This window comes from Mytilus edulis, chromosome 10 (genome assembly GCF_963676685.1).
Source record: "Mytilus edulis chromosome 10, xbMytEdul2.2, whole genome shotgun sequence".
Classification (NCBI taxonomy): Eukaryota; Metazoa; Mollusca; class Bivalvia; order Mytilida; family Mytilidae; genus Mytilus; species Mytilus edulis.
In genome coordinates, this window is record NC_092353.1 from 45,882,639 (window position 1) to 45,904,242 (window position 21,604).

The window sequence follows — 21,604 nt, forward strand, 5'->3', positions numbered from 1 at the left end:
ATATTATTTCAAACTGTTTAACATTTTTACTGTTTGTCTAACAAGTGGCAAAGTGAGCACTTCATTTTGATTTGAATTGTAAGATAAAACTTTCAATTTTTAAAAATAAAATATTTTTTGAAAATCAGTCTTTTACTTTTGATAAATATAAAATTACAACAACTCCCCTTCTCACAATATGTGTTCCTATATTTCAGGAGGTCTATCAGACAAGCCAGAAGAACTAGTAAACATTTTTATTGAGGATAAACTATGCTGTTAATTCCACAATGAAGAAATATTAGAATATACACAAAATATCTTTAATCTTTCCGGTTCAGTTAATGAAATACATGTATCATGTAAAAAAAGAAATCTTTTATGAACATAATGTCTCCAACTTCAAGTCCCATCTTTTCAAATAGATCATATTTCTTTCTGTTCAGATTTACAGAAATAAAGATGTTCAAAATAGAAAATATTTGATGTCATAACAATAAAATAATTGCTGTATAAAGTCAAAAAGGTCAAGGGTCACATAATCCCAAATAGGGAATTAAGTCTTCATTGTTCTTAATCCCATATTACAATGCAAATTTCTATATAAAACTTGTCTTACTTATATATTTTGTTTCTTTATTTTTCAAATTAAACTTTAATAAAATTTAGGGGGGGCCTCGGTGGCCGAGTGCTCTAAGAAGTTACTACTGTAATCACTAGGCAGTCAACACTGAGGTTGTGAGTTCAACCTCAACCCATGAAGGTGCACTTGACTCCAATCCTAATTGACTAGGATTGTCAGTTTTCTTATCGAAAGTTGGTGGTTTTCTCTGGGAACTCCAGCTTCCTCCACAAATTTAAATGGCTGCAACAAAATAGCCCAAAAGCAGTGCTATTAAAAATGGCGTTAAAAACACATAAAACAAAATAAATCATAAAATTTAAAGCAAATTCAGAAATAAAGGAAGCATTGGTACATTTCAATGTCTTAGGATTGAATTCATAAGATATGTTTTGTCCTAACCAGTGTCCAATGTCATGTGTGAAAATTAAAAACTTGATTCTCAAAATATAAAACACAGGCATTCATGACATTTTCATTATTATTGACATTTTGTATCGGTCTTTAAATTAAAATGCAGGTGTAATACCACCAAATCATGGTACCTCACATCCGGTTGTATACGAAAGTAGGTCTAGAAAAATATTCCCTTGAATTTGACTGTTGCAGGTAATTAATCCTACATTTTATTGCAGTAAAAACATTTCTGTGTCATAAACATATGTCTTGGGTAATTCAAAACACCATTATTTTTTATTTGGGATTTCTATAGAAAATTTTGTAATCTTGAGGTTACATGGTAACTAAACCTTGTACACAGATAAATTAAGGGGAAGAATTTGATTGGTTAACTTCCAATGATGGTTATTTTCTTATATGCAATGAAATGTTATGTGAAATTTTTTCTATATTACTGGACAGGATACAACTTTACTCATGCCAAGTATTTCTTAAATTGAAACAAAGATAAATTCTGCACATTTTTTTTAAAAGTGCAAATTTAACAAAGACTAATAGGGGAAAATCAATGGTGGTATTACACCTGAAATAAACAATATGATTCTAGAAAAATATAATTATGTACAATGCCAAATGATAATGATAACAAGCTGAAAATCACAGCATATACATGCAACCTATCCTGTGCTTTTAAAAGCAAAGGGATTGAACAAGTTATAGTACTCAGCCCTTTACAGCTGATTTCCTACTGCTTGCAAAGTAAAATTTTGGTTGGCTTGCTTGCTTTGTTTGCATAATTGTTTATACAAGCTTTGTAAATAAGACTGACATCTTTAAACAATATACATAGGCATAGTTTAACCTGTATATATTATATTTGAATTTGATAGAGTGTTATCCTAATATGATTGTACAATATACAAACAAAGCAAACAAGCTAACCAAGTTTTGCTCTACATGCATTAGGAAATTAGCTGTAACAAAAAAGTATATTTAAATTGTTCAATAAACAATTAACTAGAGGCTCTAAAGAGCCTGTGTCGCTCACCTTGGTCTATGTGAATATTAAACAAAGGAAGCAGATGGATTCATGACAAAATTGTGTTTTGGTGATGGTGATGTGTTTGTACATCTTACTTTACTGAACATTCTTGCTACTTACAATTATCTCTATCTATAATGAACTTGGCCCAGTAGTTTCAGTGGAAAATGAAAATTGTTAAAAATTGACTATAAAGGACAATAACTCCTTAAGGGTCAATTGACCATTTCCGTCATGTTGACTTATTTGTAAATCTTACTTTGCTTAACATTATTGATGTTTACAGTTTATCTCTATCTATAATAATATTCAAGATAATAACCAAAAACAGCAAAATTTCCTTAAAATTACCAATTCAGGGGCAGCAACCCAACAACCAGTTGTCAGATTCATCTGAAAATTTCAGGGCAGATAGATCTTGACCTGATAAACAATTTTACCCCATGTCAGATTTGCTCTAAAGGCTGCGGTTTCAGAGTTTTAAGCCAAAATCTACATTTCACCCCTATGTTCTATTTTTAGCAATGGCGGCCGTCTTGGTTGGTTAGCCAGGTCACGGGACACAATTTTTAAACTAGATACCCCAATGATGATTGAGGCTAAGTTTGGTTTAATTTGGCCCAGTAGTTTCAGAGGAGAAGATTTTTGTAAAAGATGACTAAGATTTACGAAAAATGGTTAAAAATTGACTATAAAGGGCAATAACTCCTAAAGAAATCAACAGACCATTTTGGTCTTGTTGACTTGTTTGTAGATCTTACTTTGCTGAACATTTTTGCTGTTTACAGTTTATCTCTATCTATAATAATATTCAAGATAATAACCAAAAACAGCAAAATGTCCTTAAAATTACCAATTCAGGGGCAGCAACCTATCAACGGGTTGTCCAATTCATCTCAAAATTTCAGGGCAGATAGATCTTGACCTGATAAACAATTTTACCCGATGTCAGATTTGCTCTGAATGCTTTGGTTTTTGAGTGATAAGCCAAAAACTGCATTTTACCCCTATGTTCTATTTTTAGCCATGGCGGCCATCTTGGTTGGTTGACCAGGTCACCGGACACAATATTTTAACTAGATACCCCAATGATGATTGTGGTCAAGTTTGGTTTAATTTGGCCAAGAAGTTTCAGAGGAGAAGATTTTTGTAAAAGATGACTAAGATTTACGTAAAATGGTTAAAAATTGACTATAAAGGGCAATAACTCCTAAAGGGGTCAACAGACCATTTTGGTCATGTTGACTTATTTGTAGATCTTACTTTACTGAACATTTTTGCTGTGTACAGTTTATCTCTATCTATGATAATATTCAAGATAATAACCAAAAACAGCAAAATTTCCTTAAAATTACCAATTCAGGGGCAGCAACCCAACAACCAGTTGTCAGATTCATCTGAAAATTTCAGGGCAGATAGATCTTGACCTGATAAACAATTTTACCCCATGTCAGATTTGCTCTAAAGGCTGCGGTTTCAGAGTTTTAAGCCAAAATCTACATTTCACCCCTATGTTCTATTTTTAGCAATGGCGGTCATCTTGGTTGGTTAGCCAGGTCACGGGACACATTTTTTAAACTAGATACCCCAATGATGATTGAGGCTAAGTTTGGTTTAATTTGGCCCAGTAGTTTCAGAGGAGAAGATTTTTGTAAAAGATAACTAAGATTTACGAAAAATGGTTAAAAATTGACTATAAAGGGCAATAACTCTTAAAGAAATCAACAGACTATTTTGGTCTTGTTGACTTGTTTGTAGATCTTACTTTGCTGAACATTTTTTCTGTTTACAGTTTATCTCTATCTATAATAATATTCAAGATAATAACCAAAAACAGCAAAATGTCCTTAAAATTACCAATTCAGGGGCAGCAACCTATCAACGGGTTGTCCAATTCATCTCAAAATTTCAGGGCAGATAGATCTTGACCTGATAAACAATTTTACCCGATGTCAGATTTGCTCTGAATGCTTTGGTTTTTGAGTGATAAGCCAAAAACTGCATTTTACCCCTATGTTCTATTTTTAGCCATGGCGGCCATCTTGTTTGGTTGACCAGGTCACCGGACACAATTTTTTAACTAGATACCCCAATGATGATTGTGGTCAAGTTTGGTTTAATTTGGCCAAGTAGTTTCAGAGGAGAAGATTTTTGTAAAAGATGACTAAGATTTACGTAAAATGGTTAAAAATTGACTATAAAGGGCAATTACTCCTAAAGGGGTCAACAGACCATTTTGGTCATGTTGACTTATTTGTAGATCTTACTTTACTGAACATTTTTGCTGTGTACAGTTTATCTCTATCTATGATAATATTCAAGATAATAACCAAAAACAGCAAAATTTCCTTAAAGTTACCAATTCAGGGGCAGCAACCTATCAACGGGTTGTCCAATTCATCTCAAAATTTCAGGGCAGATAGATCTTGACCTGATAAACAATTTTACCCGATGTCAGATTTGCTCTGAATGCTTTGGTTTTTGAGTTATAAGCCAAAAACTGCATTTTACCCCTATGTTCTATTTTTAGCCATGGCGGCCATCTTGGTTGGTTGGCCAGGTCACCGGACACAATTTTTAAACTAGATACCCTAATAATGATTGTGGCCAAGTTTGGTAAAAATTGGCCCAGTAGTTTCAGAGGAGAAGATTTTTGTAAAAGTTAACGACGGACGACGACGACGACGGACGACGGACGACGGACGCCGGACGCCGGACGCCGGACGCCAAGTGATGAGAAAAGCTCACTTGGCCCTTTGGGCCAGGTGAGCTAAAAATGCCAAATGTGTTCACAATTATTAAAAAAATTTGAGTTGGAATTTTTAAATATTCATAAAATATCAACCTTGTGAATAACAAGTGCAAGCACTTTTGTATAGACCGAGTACTCAATAACTTGTTGTAAACCCTTGAGAAAGTGGTGCACTACACTAGGAGTTATTATTTATAATTCATATACCTCTCTGTAATTTCGGACACCTGCTTCACGGAATGTAGGTTTGCATCGTAGATTCTTCTGAAATAAGAAAAATACATTAACTACATTAATAGAGGTTACATTAGGTTATCTTTTACCTAAAATTATGCTACTAAGTATCATAGTGCATTAATGAATATAATACATGCATTTTAAGTTTCTACATTATGACTATGTTAATATAGTCATGCACACATTCAAGAGGCCTTTTCTATTGAGGTTCTTATTTTAGTAAAAGCTCTTAAAGGTATCCTTCACATTGAACTTTCTGTACTTAACCAACAACCTTGAACTTTAAAGCATGACTCCCTGACCATCTCCTTCCCTAAATCAGGACACTGACAGGCTAGACAAAAATGGAAGCTTTCAATTTCAAGAAATTTATATCCATCATTTAGGTGTACTTTTCAAATTCTCAAAACCATACAAAGAATTTTAGATCAATTCTTGTTTACAGTTTCGCTAGATGTTATTTTCGAATCAATTTCAACTCCATTTCAATGTTAAGTATTCAAAAACACTGAACTGTCTGGAAATTTTAAAGCAATAATCCATTTATGCAGAATGGAAGAAATTTACAATTAAAACTTGTGTTAAAGCCTTCAGACTAATTCTAATTATACTGTATCAGCATCTTTCCCCAGCATCTTATTCCTTGGTTGAGAAAAACAGCAATTTTAGAAATATCTATTTGATTTTTTCCTACTTTTTTAGAAATCGATTTCCACAAAAAAAAACTTCTAAAAAGGAAATAAATTCTATATAAACAGCTGCCAAACTTCTCATGTTATTCATTGTTAAGACCAATGAAGACATGGAATTACCATGGACTTCTCTGCGATGCTGAAATCATGTGACAGTTAGTTTCCTTTTAATTTCAAAATAATTTCATGTTCCTAGGGTCAATTTCTGTCTTTAAATTAAACTTAAAATGAATTCAGTCAAGGATAATAATTAAGTTTAAGTAGAATAATACCCAGCATGCAAAGTAATGTGGGTTGACATCAGGCCATCTACATCTTAAATCTAATTTTACTACAATAACAGGGAACTATTCTATAGTAATTAGTTCATTCGGCATACTAAGATGGTTTTGTTCCACCACAACACGACAATATCTGTTTCAAAAAGCCATTCTTGGAAATATAAATCAAAACATAAACCAGATGCTCCGCAGGGCGTAGCTTTATACGACCGCAGAGGTTGAACCCTGAACGGTTGGGGCAAGTATGGACACAACATTCAAGCTGGATTCAGCTCTAAATTTGGATTGTGATTAAATAGTTGACACAGCATAGGTTTCTGACACAGAATGAATGTGTTCTAATGAACTTAAAATTTTTGTTTTCTCTTAGAGCAATTCACTATGCTGTTGAATATTAATCCTCTCAAAAAAATGTTTGAAGAAATTTTCTTTTTTATTTATGAAATTTCAAATGAGAAAAATTGAACCCATTTTTTTTAATCACATCCCCCTTTCCCTTATTCCAAAACTAATCTCAATTAAAATTTCTAATGGAGTTTGCAACAATAACTACTCATTTAAATACATCATAAAATATTAAGATGTAAAAAAACTGCTTGTTATCACTGAATGGTAAAGATTATTTTAATTTATCAGTTGGTAGTAAAAAGTGAATATACATTGTATATTGTTGATTCTGGACAAAGAAAGATAACTCCAATTAAAAAAAAATCTTGCTATTGCACAATATTTTGCAATTAGATATTTCTTGCTTACTATTCTGGACAAAGAAAGATAACTCTAATTAAAAAAAAATTTGATATTTCACAATATTGTGCAATTAGATATTTCTTGCCATTGCGCAATACTGTGCAATTGAAAAGACTTGCTATTTGCAATACTTAATATAATAATTTTAGATCCTGATTTGGACCAACTTGAAAACTGGGCCCATAATAAAAAATCTAAGTACATTTTTGGATTCAGCATATCAAAGAACCCCAAGATTTCAATTTTTGTTAAAATCAGACTAAGTTTAATTTTGGACCCTTTGGACTTTAGTGTAGACCAATTTGAAAACAGGACCAAAAATGAAGAATCTACATACACAGTTAGATTTGGTATATCAAAGAACCCCATTTATTCAATTTTTGATGAAATCAAACAAAGTTTAATTTTGGACCCCGATTTGGACCAACTTGAAAACTGGGCCAATAATCAAGAATCTAAGTACATTTTTAGATTCAGCATATCAAAGAACCTAACTGATTCATTTTTTGTCAAAATCAAACTAAGTTTAATTTTGGACCCTTTGGACCTTAATGTAGACCAATTTGAAATCGGGACCAAAAGTTAAGAATCTACATAAACAGTCATGACAGTTAGATTCGGCATATCAAAGAACCCCAATTATTCAATTTTGATGAAATCAAACAAAGTTTAATTTTGGACCCTTTGGGCCCCTTATTATGTTGGGACCAAAACTCCTAAAATCAATACCAACCTTCCTTTTATGGTCATAAACCTTGTGTTTAAATTTCATAGATTTCTATTTACTTATACTAACGTTATGGTGCGAAAACCAAGAAAAATGCTTATTTGGGTCCCTTTTTGGCCCCTAATTCCTAAACTGTTGGGACCTCAACTCCCAAAATCAATACCAACCTTCCTTTTGTAGTCATTAACATTGTGTTTAAATTTCATTGATTTCTATTTACTTAAACATAAGTTATTGTGGGAAAACCAAGAATAATGCTTATTTGGGCCCTTTTTTGGCCCCTAATTCCTAAACTGTTTGAACCAAAACTCCCAAAATCAATCCCAACCTTTCTTTTGTGGTCATAAACTTTGTGTCAAAATTTCATAGATTTCTATTAACTTAAACTAAAGTTATAGTGCAAAAACCAAGAAAATGCTTATTTGGGCCCTTTTTGGCCCCTAATTCCTAAAATGTTGGGACCAAAACTCCCAAAATCAATCCCAACCTTCCTTTTGTGGTCATAAACCTTGTGTTAAAATTTCATAGATTTCTATTCAGTTTTACTAAAGTTAGAGTGCGAAAACTAAAAGTATTCGGACGCAGACGACGACGCCAACGTGATAGCAATATACGACGAAAAAATTTTCAAATTTTGCGGTCGTATAAAAAACATTAAAGATGAAATAAGGTCATGAGTGTGAATTTAGCTAACAGCTAGCTAGACTGAATTTAGGCCTTGTATGCAGCTCTGACTGAAACTGTAAACACAACTTTTGCCTTCCTGTGAGCTCAAACTGATTATGACTTTAAATTCCAACATTGAACCACAGGGGCTTGTTTAATGGGTCAGACAAGTTTTTACTGTCAATGGCGGTCGCTTGGTGTTTTATATAGGATAGTGGCCGCCATTGACAGTAAAACATTGTCTGATCCACTAAACAAGCCCCTGTGAATGAACTTTAGTCTTATATATATATATAGCTCTGACTGAATTTTAACTAGCTAGCCTTGGATTGAGATAGATGTCTAAAACTCAATTTCATTCAATCTAAATACAGCTGTTGTAATTTCATACAGCAGTTCTAATTAAATTTTTAGGTGCCCAGGAGTCATATACAATTATAGGAAAGTGTGACATAAAAACAAATGTTCTGTGATCTAGTGGTGTTCACTGATTTACCCCCTTTCAAAATTTAAATTTATGGCAAACAAAATTGATGATTAATCGTTGCTCTTTAATGCCACTTTTAGCATTCTTTGCTTCATAGCGGCCCTTAGTTTATATCAGTGTTGGTGTATGAGTGCCTGCAGTGTGAATGTTTGTTTAGAATTTTTTTATCTGAGTATTCTATCTTTTCCGAACTAAAAAAAAAATCCTTTAAAATTAGAGGTTTTTAAAAAAATCTCTGAGTTATTCTCTGCGCTTTATTTTGGGAAATCCAAACTTTTTATTCTACGATTTATTTAAAATTCCACATTCTTCTTCGAAAAATAATTTGTAGTTGTTAGAAAATTTCGGAACTCAGAAGTCAGAAAAAAGGTCGGAGTTGTCCAAATACACCTAATTGACCTCCCAAAAGCTCTCAGCGTAGTCCAAATACTCCAAACTCAGAGGCCAGAAAATTATTAATTTAAGTCAATACAGATTGAAGTGAAACCCACAACCTCAGTGTTGACAGACCAGTGATAACAGGAGTGAAACCCACAACCTCAGTGTTGACAGACCAGTGATAACAGTAGTCAAACCCACAACCTCAGTGTTGACAGATCTAGACCAGTGATAACAGGAGTGAAACCCACAACCTCATTGTTGACAGACCAGTGATAACTGGAGTGAAACCCACAACCTCAGTGTTGACAGACCAGTGATAACAGTAGTCAAACCCACAACCTCAGTGTTGACAGACCAGTGATAACAGGAGTCAAACCCACAACCTCAGTGTTGACAGACCAGTGATAACAGGAGTCAAACCCACAACCTCAGTGTTGACAGACCAGTGATAACAGGAGTCAAACCCACAACCTCAGTGTTGACAGACCAGTGATAACAGGAGTCAAACCCACAACCTCAGTGTTGACAGACCAGTGATAACAGGAGTCAAACCCACAACCTCAGTGTTGACAGACCAGTGATAACAGGAGTCAAACCCACAACCTCAGTGTTGACAGACCAGTGATAACAGGAGTCAAACCAACAACCTCAGTGTAGACAGACCAGTAATAACAGGAGTCAAACCCACAACCTCAGTGTTGAAAGACCAGTGATAACAGTAGTGCTAACTGTCACTTAGACCACTCTAAATTGCCTGTGACTGAGGGAGGAATTAGTTATTCTAGGTTGCACTGCAAATTCGTAGGGATTGTGGGCGACATACAGACTTTGAATATTTCCTGCTTCACTTGACTAAAACTTACTATTTACAAATATATACTTTTACTATGTACCCCCGGTACTCTTTTTTAATGGCCTTTCATAATTTTAAAATCATTTGCACTTTTATAATCATAAAGAACACAGTTATCATTTCGACCTAACAATTACGACTTATAATTACAGATAAACTTTGCACAGCCTGTTATCAATACATTGAAAAATATATAAAAAAAATCATTTTTCAGAGCTTATCTAATGATCAAATATTATAAAAAGAATGACACCATTATACTTTTCCCATCGATAAAATATGTAGGAGTTTCAAAGGCTTAAAGAGGAAATGAACATAAAAAACCGTTGGAAGAATCTAACTACTCAACTAATACACTGTAATGACCAACTATTGATAAATTGTCAATCGTTAAACAGCCATCTGTGGCCTTGGACTGACTTAATTCTGATACCCTCTTATTGTTTCTGATCACGTTAAAATACTCAGGTGATTACCAAATTCCATGTCTTGGAAATGTTTACTAACAAATCGTTAATTGATATCAGATAATTCAGTGGAATTGACAATTGTTGTTGCTGTCCTTCTTATTTGTTGTTATTTTGATATGATTAAAAGATACAGTGAAACCTGTTTAAACTGAACCTCTTCAGGACTTAAGGTTTTCAGTATATGAAATATAAAGAAGTTTGTCGGTAACATAGCTGGATACTGTTATAAATATGAGAATGGAAATGGGGAATGTGTCAAAGAGACAACAACCCGACCATAGAGCAGACAACAACGGAAGGCCACCAATGGGTCTTCAATGCAGCGAGAAAATCCCACACCCAGAGGCGTCCTTCAGCTGGCCCCTAAACAAACATGTATACTAGTTCAGTGATAATTGATGTCAAAACTAAACTCTGAATTATACACAAGAAACTAAAATTAAAAATCATACAAGACTTAAACAAAGGCCAGAGGCTTCTGACTTGGGACAGGCGCAAAACTGTGGCAGGGTTAAACATTTTTTTGAGATCTCAACCCTCCCCATACCTCTAGCCAATGTAGAAAAAACAAACGCACAACAATACCCACAGTAAAAAATCAGTTTACAATGTTCTTGCCCTATTTTCTGGCAGAACAATCCCCAGGATACTGACCCTGATAATTTCATCCCTCACCGACTTGCACCAAATTAAACTAGTAACAATCCACAAGACTAATAATCATTTCCTCTAGCCATCAGTTTATAATTATCAACCTACAAGACTTCCTTTTAAGTGTTGACAAACTCACGACACACAGCTAACGTTCTTAGGGATTGGAATGTTATCACCTTGATCATAAGATGTAATGTTTTTAATGAATAATTGTTTAATCAATTAATACTCTACAAGGTAGTAACTATGATCTGCAATATTTCCAATTTAGCCCTGATTCACACAGGGTAATAGTTCTATATTAGCAAACCAAGATTGCAATCAGGCAGTTTATTATTTCAAGCGATTATTTTGTGTTTCCCACCTGCGATTCCCCGACCTGATAAGAATCGTGATTTGAACATGCGTAGGTGTCTAGTAAAAGTTACACAATCATGTGTTTAAAGGCTGAATGGATATATCTTACATTTAAGCAGGAAGAATGAATCCTCTGGGTGGCTTATCGGGACCAGTTTTCTAAACAGCTTAGTAAAATTTAATTACTTTCATCATTAATTAATAATGGAATAAAGTACGTCAAGCATAACTAAGATAATATTGTCCTAGAATTAAGCACCTATAATTACAACAAAGTCAAAAGTTGAACTAAAATACTTTAACACAAGAAGAAGAAGCATGGGTTTTATTTAAAATACTTGGTGACTTATTTTACATGTAAGATTTTTTGTGAAAAGGGCAGCTACAGGCCTTTGTTTCATAAATCGTTCATAAAACTTAGGTGAATTACTAAGACGAAGCCATCTTGGATATGTTAAATTTCCACACATAAAGACAAAAAGGAGAAAATGCCATCAATTCATAGTTTATACAGAATATTCAAAAATCTCAAGACTTTTTTTTTCTGTAGATTAAAAAAGACAAATAATTAAGTCAAAGAATTTGTACTTTTGTCATGAAACAAAGCAAAATCATTTCAACTTCAAATTTGTGAACTCAATCACTTCAAAGTGCAAATATATCGTTTCAATATCGTATAGAATATCCAAGATGGGACGGGTTGAAATATGGATGCTTTACTGATCACAAATTTTATGTTGCAAGTCTTCAGATAGAATTTTAACTACAAGTATCAAATACATCCTATATTATCAGTGATACATGAAAATGAGGTCAAAGTCAGATGAGCTCTGCCAGACAGACATATAACCTTAAAACCATTCCATACACAAATTCCAAACCTTGTTGACATATTGCTTAAAGTGTTCAGAAAAACACATTTTAGTTAAGGGGCCACCTGAAGTTGACTCTAGGTGCGAGATTTTCTCTTTGTATTGAGGTCCCATTGGTGGCCTTTAGCTGTTGACTTTTTACTCTATGGTCGGGTTGTTGTCTCTTCAACACATTCCCCATTTTCATTCCCTATATTATTGATAACTGCTTCCTCATTTTGTCCTTTTTCTGATGTTAAGGTACTTAAAACATGTGTAAAAGATTTGGTCTGTAATTATTTTTTTTTACAAAATCCACTAATCTTTGATGGGGTGGGGGTAGGGTATAATCATTTCTGCTGACAAGGGGTGCTTTAAGTACATCGTCAAAACAATTCCTAAACAATGTATACATTTAAGAGTCAATAAGTAATATAAACTGTAACTGGAAGGTCAGTAATATTAGATCTCCATGCAACATGATACCATGGTTATATATGAAATGTTACCAAATAGATGCAAAATGTTTTATAGAATATACATTTAGAAATTATGGTTTAGTGTATAAGAATGTAAATCAATCATTATTTGAGACCATGTGACATCTGCATAATGTTCTCTTGTTAAAAGTCCATTCCACTTGACAATGCCAGTCGTAGAATTATACAATTATAGACACATCTGACAAAAGAACGAACTTAAACAAAATGAGGGCCCTCATAGGGTTTTTGATTATGTGATTACTTGGCCGTTTTTTTAATGATTATTTGATTATTAAGCCAAATATTTCATGATTATTTGATTACCTAGGACTGTATTTTTAGTTTATGATTATTTGATTACTAAAGATAAGCAAATATTTAATGATTATGTGATTATATTGGCCAAAAAATGGTGATTATGTGATTACTAGGACCCCCCCATGAGGGGCCTCCAAAATGCTAAATACGTAATGTTACCATTTGTCATTGTAAATGAAAAGTTTAAATGTTAACATAGATTTCTGTTTCAAGGCCTAAATAGAAAAAGAAATGGTTAACATAAAAGGCTTAGAAATCATGGAAATGTTCAGAAACAGTTTTCATACTTGTTACTGAAGATAAGAGAAATTGTGAATTGTATTTACCACCAAAGTATGTAAACTAGTTTCCTCCTGTAATGAATATAAAACAATGACACAATGAAGTCTCATATTACAACGGAAAAGCTTTAAGATGCTGAAGTCATAACAGACTTTATTCCCCAAGCTAAATGTTATACTGTGGATTTATTTATTTTCGTGGGTATCAATTTTCGTGGATTGAGGAAAACTTTCATTTTCATGGATATTAGATTTCGTGGTTTTGCCAATCTCTGCATACAAAGCCTACAGAAAATTTGTAATTCGTTGAACATTTGAATTGGTGGTTCACCTGTACCCACGAAACCCATGAAAATTGGTATCCAACGAATAATGATGAATCCTCAATATTGGAATGTGAGTGTACTGTCAATTTCATGTCTTTCCTTGAGCTGCTGAGGTCACTATTTCAAGTTTCAAGCTTCTAAATGTTTGAAAAGGTTGAGAGATTATGATCATAGCTGCCATAAAAAAAAAAAGTGTAATATCATCTAAGCTACCAGTCTATAAACCCATCATAAATATTAGGCTTAAAACTTTGTACATAAGAAGCATGTTTCATTTACAAGGGACTCATCAATGTCAGCCTCTCATGATCAACAAATTTAAATGCCAAATTAAGTAGGAGGCGTTGAAGACCCAAAATTCAGAAAGGCATTACTATGAATTTCAGCAATCATCACCAATGACTAATTCATTGTTTTGCTTAGAAGTTCTAACGGAAATTTCCGTCACTGTAACTAAAATTGGAACTCATTTCATGAGAATTTTAACATTCCATAAAATTGCATTCTGGGTAATACCAAACCATAAACAATGATATATTACAGTAAACATTACTATAGCATCATTTAAATGTGCTATTACAAGAATGCATGGGCTATATATCATTTATTCAATAACTCATCCCCAAGCAATGAGATTATATAAGCCTGACCTTAAGTTCATTGATGTTTTTCCTTCATATTATTCCCATCAAGGTCACAGTGAAAGAAATTATTCATTCTAGAAGGAAGTTCCAGCGGCTTCTGACAAAATTAAAGTCTTAATGATCAAATATATACTATATATATAAACCTGTAACAAAACCGATGTTTTCTGGGAAAAACATCTAATTTAATACAGAGTCTTTCTAATACATATAAACAAGATGCTAACGAAGGGAAGATACTTTAATTTAAAAATAATAGCAGTGATTTTACTTCCTTATATGATTTAAATTGCATTTTCAGAAGCAATATATTGCAGCTCTACTTTCTTCATTTATAAATTTGCAGTATATATCTCAGATACTGCCAAAAGCAGGCCAACACAGTCATGCTTCAGTGATTTCCTAAATAATCAACCAATTATTTTTTCCCATTTGAATACTTTGTACTCTGAATAAAAACAAAAGACACAAAAATGGACAGAAATTTGTATCACTTTTACTGCCATGATTCTGTTAAGCTTGGTCAGGGTATAAAATTTATGAAATCAAACATCATAATGTTAATAGGATATGAATTTCACTTCAAAGAGTTCAGCATCTGTTGTTCTTTCTCATATGATAACATTAAAGCACTCTTACTTCATTAAGTCAGGTTCTGTAAGGTTTCAGGCTATATTTCAGACAATTACTGGGAGATTGCAGACAATCTAAATTCAATATTTTTAATTACAACTGAAATTTCTGAGATGTTAACATTTCCTTAAAGTTCAAACAAAGGTCATATTATTCACAATTATAATATGTCTGTTCTTTAGGTATCAGGAACATAACTGACCAAATGATTTTACAAACCTTGCAGAACTTGTCTAGTCCCATTCCAGTGGCTGACACAGAATTTTTCATAAGTGGGGAGGGAGGGAGGCACTGACTATTACAAGAGGAGGTCCACACAGTCATGCTTCAGTCATTCAACCAATAATTTTTTCCACAAAAGAAGGGGCCTAGACACCCCCTGCCCCCTTAAATCTGTCTGCTTTCATAATCCAAGGATTGAAACTCATCTTTACAGTTTTATTACTCAGGGATATAATAAAGTTTTGTACACCAATTCAGCTTTTCAGAATCTAAAGGCCTATGGGTAATCTCATTGTTTGTACACCAAAATGAAAATAACGATATGTCATTGGTTGAATTTCCATTGTATATCACGTTGTAAACCAATCACAATGTTTTGGTGTACGCTTTTGGAAATATTACACAGAATGCATTAGATTCTAAAACAGCGAATTGAGATAAAGCAGGTGAACCTAAAGTTACTCCAATGGTCCCTATCAACTTTGTTGAAGCAAACATAACATCATCTCTACTCTTACTGTTTTACAATTTGCAAATTACAGATAGTCTATTGTAGTGCAATAGAAAACATTTTTTTTTTACTGATAGTGGGTCTCATTGGGGTCTAAGTGTGACAAGGGATTGCCAATTTTTCGTAAGCGTGACATGTGAAAGTCAAATTTTTGAGCCTTGAAAATGGGAAATAAAGTCTAGCGTGACAAGGAAAATGACAAAAAAAAAGAGAATTGCTTATGTACATAGTGTAAGAGGGATCCGGTATCAGAACCCCCCAATGAGACCCCCCAGATAGTATTTAATATTTTAACAAGCATACAAAAAGGATGCTCATCTTAAAAAAATATCTAAACAACACACAAAAATAAACTATAATTCAACTGCTATTTAAAATTTCCGTAAGAATGTAACTATGATTGAAATAACCATTTTCTTCATAATCAATGTAAAAAACTATTTTGATCATGAAATGCAAACAAAAATATTGTACTATTAAAACCCGATTATACAAAACCTTTCACTTTAAAAATGTAAATATATATAACTCGGTGTCCTATTAAAAAGGGGATAAATCAAATTCATTATTTGCTTTAAATCTTTTTACAAAATTAAGCACTTTTTCATTGTCACTAATCTCCAATGGTTAACCAACTCAGCAAGTCCTCTAGTTACGACCTGTGTAATTTTTCCCAGTAAAATCCCAACGGAATCATTATTGACATGGCTGAAGCTAAAATTCAATATATATTTCACTTCTATCTATCCAAGGTATTATATCTAATCTTTATAAAATAATTGACTCGGGAGTATTAAAGTCTAAATATAGATTCAATCTAGGACATCTCCTCTGTGGTTCTTGGACAATGAAATTTATTGTCGCTACAATATCAAATTACTCAAATCCAGCTAAAAAATGTATTGTTACATAAGGCGAGAAGCTAATGTACACAGGGTTAATGTGCGAGGCACTGAGCCTAACTTAATTTTCCAACCACTGGTTGCGCTGACAACACTTTACAAAGATGATTTCACGGAGATAATGATAATTAGTGGGTTTTCTCAATGAATATATAGAACACTGTCAAATTATGTCTATTTTATTGACAATTTTCTGGTTGACCTAAATTGTGAGGGGAAAATTCTGATTGACCTTAAATGTGGTGGAAAAATTCTGGTTGACCTAAATTGTGAGGGAAAAATTCTGATTGACCTTAAATGTGGTGGAAAAATTCTGGTTGACCTAAATTGTGAGGACAAATTCTGGTTGACGTTATTTGTGGTCGAGAAAAGTAATGAAGTAAATAATTCATATTGGTCATGCGGTTGATATTTTATGATATCAATATTGTGACGAAAATCATATAATCAAAATGGATTGAATTCATATGTTTTTTATTATGATAGAAACAATAGTTATTCAATGTTTCACCATCAAATGAGGAGATGACTTATTTTAGAAGATTAAGCTACCAACAATCAATCAATCAATCAATTAGTAATTTCAGGTCAAATTTATCAAGGTCTGGTCAAACAAAATAACATTAGTGATAAGTTTGGTCAAAGCTTTTAAGGGTCTGTCAACTTATTTAATGTCACAATACCATGGTATGCAATTTTATAAAGAGCTGGGCATAGTGATGCAGACAGATTAAAGGACCAATAGAGTTAATTATGAATTTCTAAAATCAGTTTTATTATTATTTGTAACATTGGCCTCAATAGTTGAGTTATATATGTAGGTAGTATACTTTTTCATATATAAATCTACGCTTCCCAATGCTATTCACAGTAAAGGGTTTATTAGAAAGTCAGTCCTTTGAAAAACTAAAAAAGAGCAGTACGTGACCCTTGGCTCTCAAAATTAATCAACCAGTAGTGGGCACTTTTTTGGTTATAATATATTAAGGATCTTGTGTTGCCGCCAAGGTTTCCCAAAATTTATATTGTCAAAAAAATACAAAAAAATTGTATTTTGACAATGTTTTAAAAAAAAATGTGCGGACTTTAGAGCATATAATGTCCTCTTATGTAGCAATTTGTTTTTCCAAACATCAAGGCTTTTGAAATAGATCCATTTAAGAACTAAATGATTGCCTTTCTGATCTTTTATGATAAAGAAGAAATTCAAGGCCATATTTGGCTATAACAGAACTATTTCCTTAACTACAATTTTTCAAAACTCAAAGCTATTTAGATCTTGCATTATGATATAGACATTTTTCTATGAATGGAGGCAACTGACCTTTAAATGGTCTATACTATTTTATAGACTTGTTAGATTTCTCTTTGATTGACTATTTACATTCATAGAAAGACTGAATATCCTTTTGACGACCATCATAAATTATTTTCAGTAAACCAAACCTTTGGCCTTTTTCAAAAATCCCCTAAATACATTGAAGTAGTTCTGGCAAAAACAACTTCAAACCAAAGCAAATACGCCCTACAACTCTTAGTTACAGAGAAAAGACCCAAAGCTGTCTCCAAATACCAAACACAGAGAAAATAACATCCATTTTCCCTGGAAATAATCATCGTATCAGCAGTGACAGTAATCTGACAGATAGGATGACCTTTCTTCACTGATTTCTCAAGAGTCCACGTCATGTCTGAAGAAAGTACAATAACAACGCACCAATGATATTTGAATACATTGATTTTCTTATTTACAGAGACAAAATGTACTGGGAAAAATTTGGGAGAAAAAACACCTGAACAAATCAGGTGATCTATCTTTTAAAAAAGAACATTGGCAAACAGGAAAAGGAAAATATTCAGGTTTTTATTTGTTCATATGACATATACCGGTACTGGTTAGAACATGAATTGAAGAACTTTGTGAATTTATATGGGCTTGAGAGTTACGATAACAATCAGATATTTCAAAGATATTGTTGATTTCAAGAATTTGTATCCTGAAGAAAGTTATGTATAATGTTGGCAAAGAAAAAGAGGGGCAAAAGATTTCAGAGGGAAATTCAAACTCATAGATTGAAAATAAACTGACAACATCATGGCTAAAAAAGAAAAAGACAGACAGACAAATAATAGTTCACATGCCACAACATAGAAAACTAATCAACACGAACCCCACCAAAAACTGGGGGTGATCTCATGTACTCTGGAAGGGTAAGCAGATCCTACTCCACATGTAGCACCTGTTGTGTTGACCCCTAAATACATCATCATATTTAGATACAAATGAGAAACACCATCATCCATAGTTAGCATACCTCTTCACTGAGGCATTCTTACCTAGCGTACCTCTTCACTGAGGCTTTCTTACCTTTTCTAAAACAGCTATACAGCCCTGATGAGCAACTATTTTACATGCAACACATTTCTTTCTTTGACCCGTTTTCTGAAATTAAAACAAATGAAATATCTTGTATTAAAGCATAATTTTGATAACAATTCAGCAGTTTAAAGCTGCATCATTTTGAATTTGTTCAGTCAGTTGTCTCATTCACAGTTATAACACACCACCTTATCTTATACCAACCCACCACATACTTTAAGATTATGTGTCTGTTGGTAGTAAAGAGCCAGGCAATGAATGTAAGCTATTGGTGGTCTTTTGTTGCTAATTATTAATTTTTTTTTATTGTTTTGGTAGAAATCAAGTATTTTGTTTTGTTTCACATTTTTTATATCTAAAGGAATTAAAGCTTAATTCCTGGACGGAACTTTGTTTGCCATATAGTTACCTATAGTTCCCTTTTCACAATATAAAGGACTATGGGTAATCTCATTGTTCGTACACCAAAATGAAAATAACATTACGTCATTGGCTCAATTTCCATTGTTTAGAACGTTTTAAACCAATTACAATGTTTTAGTGTACACTTTTAAAAATATTACCCAGAATGCATTAGATACTGAAAAATGATGAATTGCTCATGACAATCCTTGTCCTTTGGTGTTTTAAAAGTCATCAATTGGTAATCTTACTAAATCTCCTTATTTCAAATAAGAGGAAAAGTGATTGTAGGATTTCATTTCTGTGGGCCAGGATGAACAGGAAGATATTTAATTTTTGATTTGTTTGTGTTTTATCACAACTTATGGGCTATTTTGTGGCGGCCAGTTTTTATTAGTTGAGGAAGCCGTAGTCCCTGGAGAAAACCACTGACCTACATAGGAAAACTGACAATCCTAGTCCAGTTTACTCACATGCGCGGGGCAGGGGACGTATCAAGAAAAAAAAACACAAAGCAATTAATATGTGATGAGTAAATCATAGAACTAATGACTTAACAGCAGAAACTGTGATTTACGAGAGCAAATTAAAAGATTAAGGAAGTAACAAGTTTCAAAGCTTCTTCAAAAATGTGTGAAAAAATTAATGAATTTCTACACCATCAAATTAATGAGTTTCACATTTAAAACAAAAACATAAATTCATCATGAACTAAAATCAATAAAGTCCAAGTCTTACAATTTGCTTAATCAATTTGGTGCACCTTGGGATTTTTCTCTGTCAAAAGAGTGAATAATCATGTACAGTAAAGAATGCTTCGAATTTCAATTTAAGGTAAACAGTCCTTATAAAGAATGTGACCTAGACAAAACTCCTACATGAAAACCTGGAAATCCATCTAGGAAGACTTATAAGCTCACAAAATTGATCATAATTTCATGTTGGTTTTTTTTCTTCCCATAATAATGCTCCAGAGACAAAGTAATGACTTATACAGTAATTGCTTTGCATGTACGACGATATAAAACTGTATAATAAAATGTTCATCCATGACTGGTAACCAGCACAGATAAAAAAAAACTCTCTCTGTGAGGTTATAAGGGACAGGTAAGTGTAAAAGGGACATAACTTATAATATCAAAATAAGAGGATGTGTGAAACAACTTTCCACCAGGGAAAAAATGAAATAGATTTTTTATAATTTTAGGTAACATATTTTGATGGTAAATAAAAATAACAAAATGTGATTTGATTGCAAAACTATCCACTAGAGGTCTATAACTTATAAACATCATGGTGTTTATATATGGAATCAGCCACTGATTCAGCCACTGATTCAGCTGCTCATAAAGTCCAGCAAATTGTATCTTGTTAGAATGTCTGTTCACTAATGAATTAGATCTTTGAATATTGTGTTTATTGGTATAAATATTGATTTGTTGTCAGTAAATATTGAAATCTATCTAATTAATTTTGTAATATAAATTATTACATATGCACCTTCATAGTTCTATAATCTGGCAACGCCTGTATCTTGGCATTGCACAAGGTCATGTTTTTTTACTGTTTATATTGTCTTTACACTAAATCCATTGTCTGAGGATGTGTAGACTGATCAATGCTTTAGTCTAAGATGCATGATTTCCTTTATTAGCTGTTCTTGGCTTTGACCTGTGGTTTTAGTTTGTTGCTGTATATCTTATTTGTTTTCCATTAGATTTTCTCATTTGAATTGTATTACATTTGTCATTGTATGGCCTTTTATAGATGACTATGAGGTATGGGATTTGCTCAATGTTGAAGGCAGTACAATGAGCTATAAATGTTATTGTTAAGGTCATAAATGTTACTGTTAAAGTGGATGACATTTGGTCACTGGTGGAGAGTTATAAGTCTCATTGGCAATCATACAAAAAATAAGACACTTGTTTGTAAAACTGTGTGGTGGTTTTTTTTTCTTCTCATTATCAGATTATAGCAAAATTCAACTCTTCCATCTTAAATTGGAATTTGACAGTTGTTATCCATTTGTTTGATGTGTTTGAACTTTTAATTTTGCCATTTGATTCCGGACTTTCCATTTTCATTTTCATCCAACAATTAACGAAAAAAGTTAAAAGAACGTTAAATCTTTCATAAGAACAAAGTAACTTCAATATGACCAAGGGTAAATCCAAAATAAAATAACTGCCAAAAAATTATCAGAGATCTGAATTTCGAAGGCATTTCATAAATAGACTCCTGACAAAACCATGTAATGATACTGGCTTGCCAATTTATTTTTTAAATACATCCAAGGAACT

The 21,604-nt window shown here is 32.9% G+C and overlaps 1 protein-coding gene across 50 annotated transcripts in view; it reads right to left on the reverse strand.

Moving 5' to 3' along the window:
• Positions 1-21,604, reverse strand: part of LOC139491293 (diacylglycerol kinase zeta-like) — a 203,098-nt gene that overhangs the window by 64,396 nt on the left and 117,098 nt on the right. For all 50 annotated transcript variants that reach the window (XM_071278899.1, XM_071278893.1, XM_071278886.1 and 47 more), the window contains 2 exons: positions 18,888-18,962; positions 5,002-5,058 (listed from right to left, as the gene is read on the reverse strand). In XM_071278899.1, coding sequence (XP_071135000.1) covers positions 5,002-5,058; positions 18,888-18,962 — 132 coding nt within the window. The remainder of the gene's footprint in view (positions 1-5,001; positions 5,059-18,887; positions 18,963-21,604) is intronic.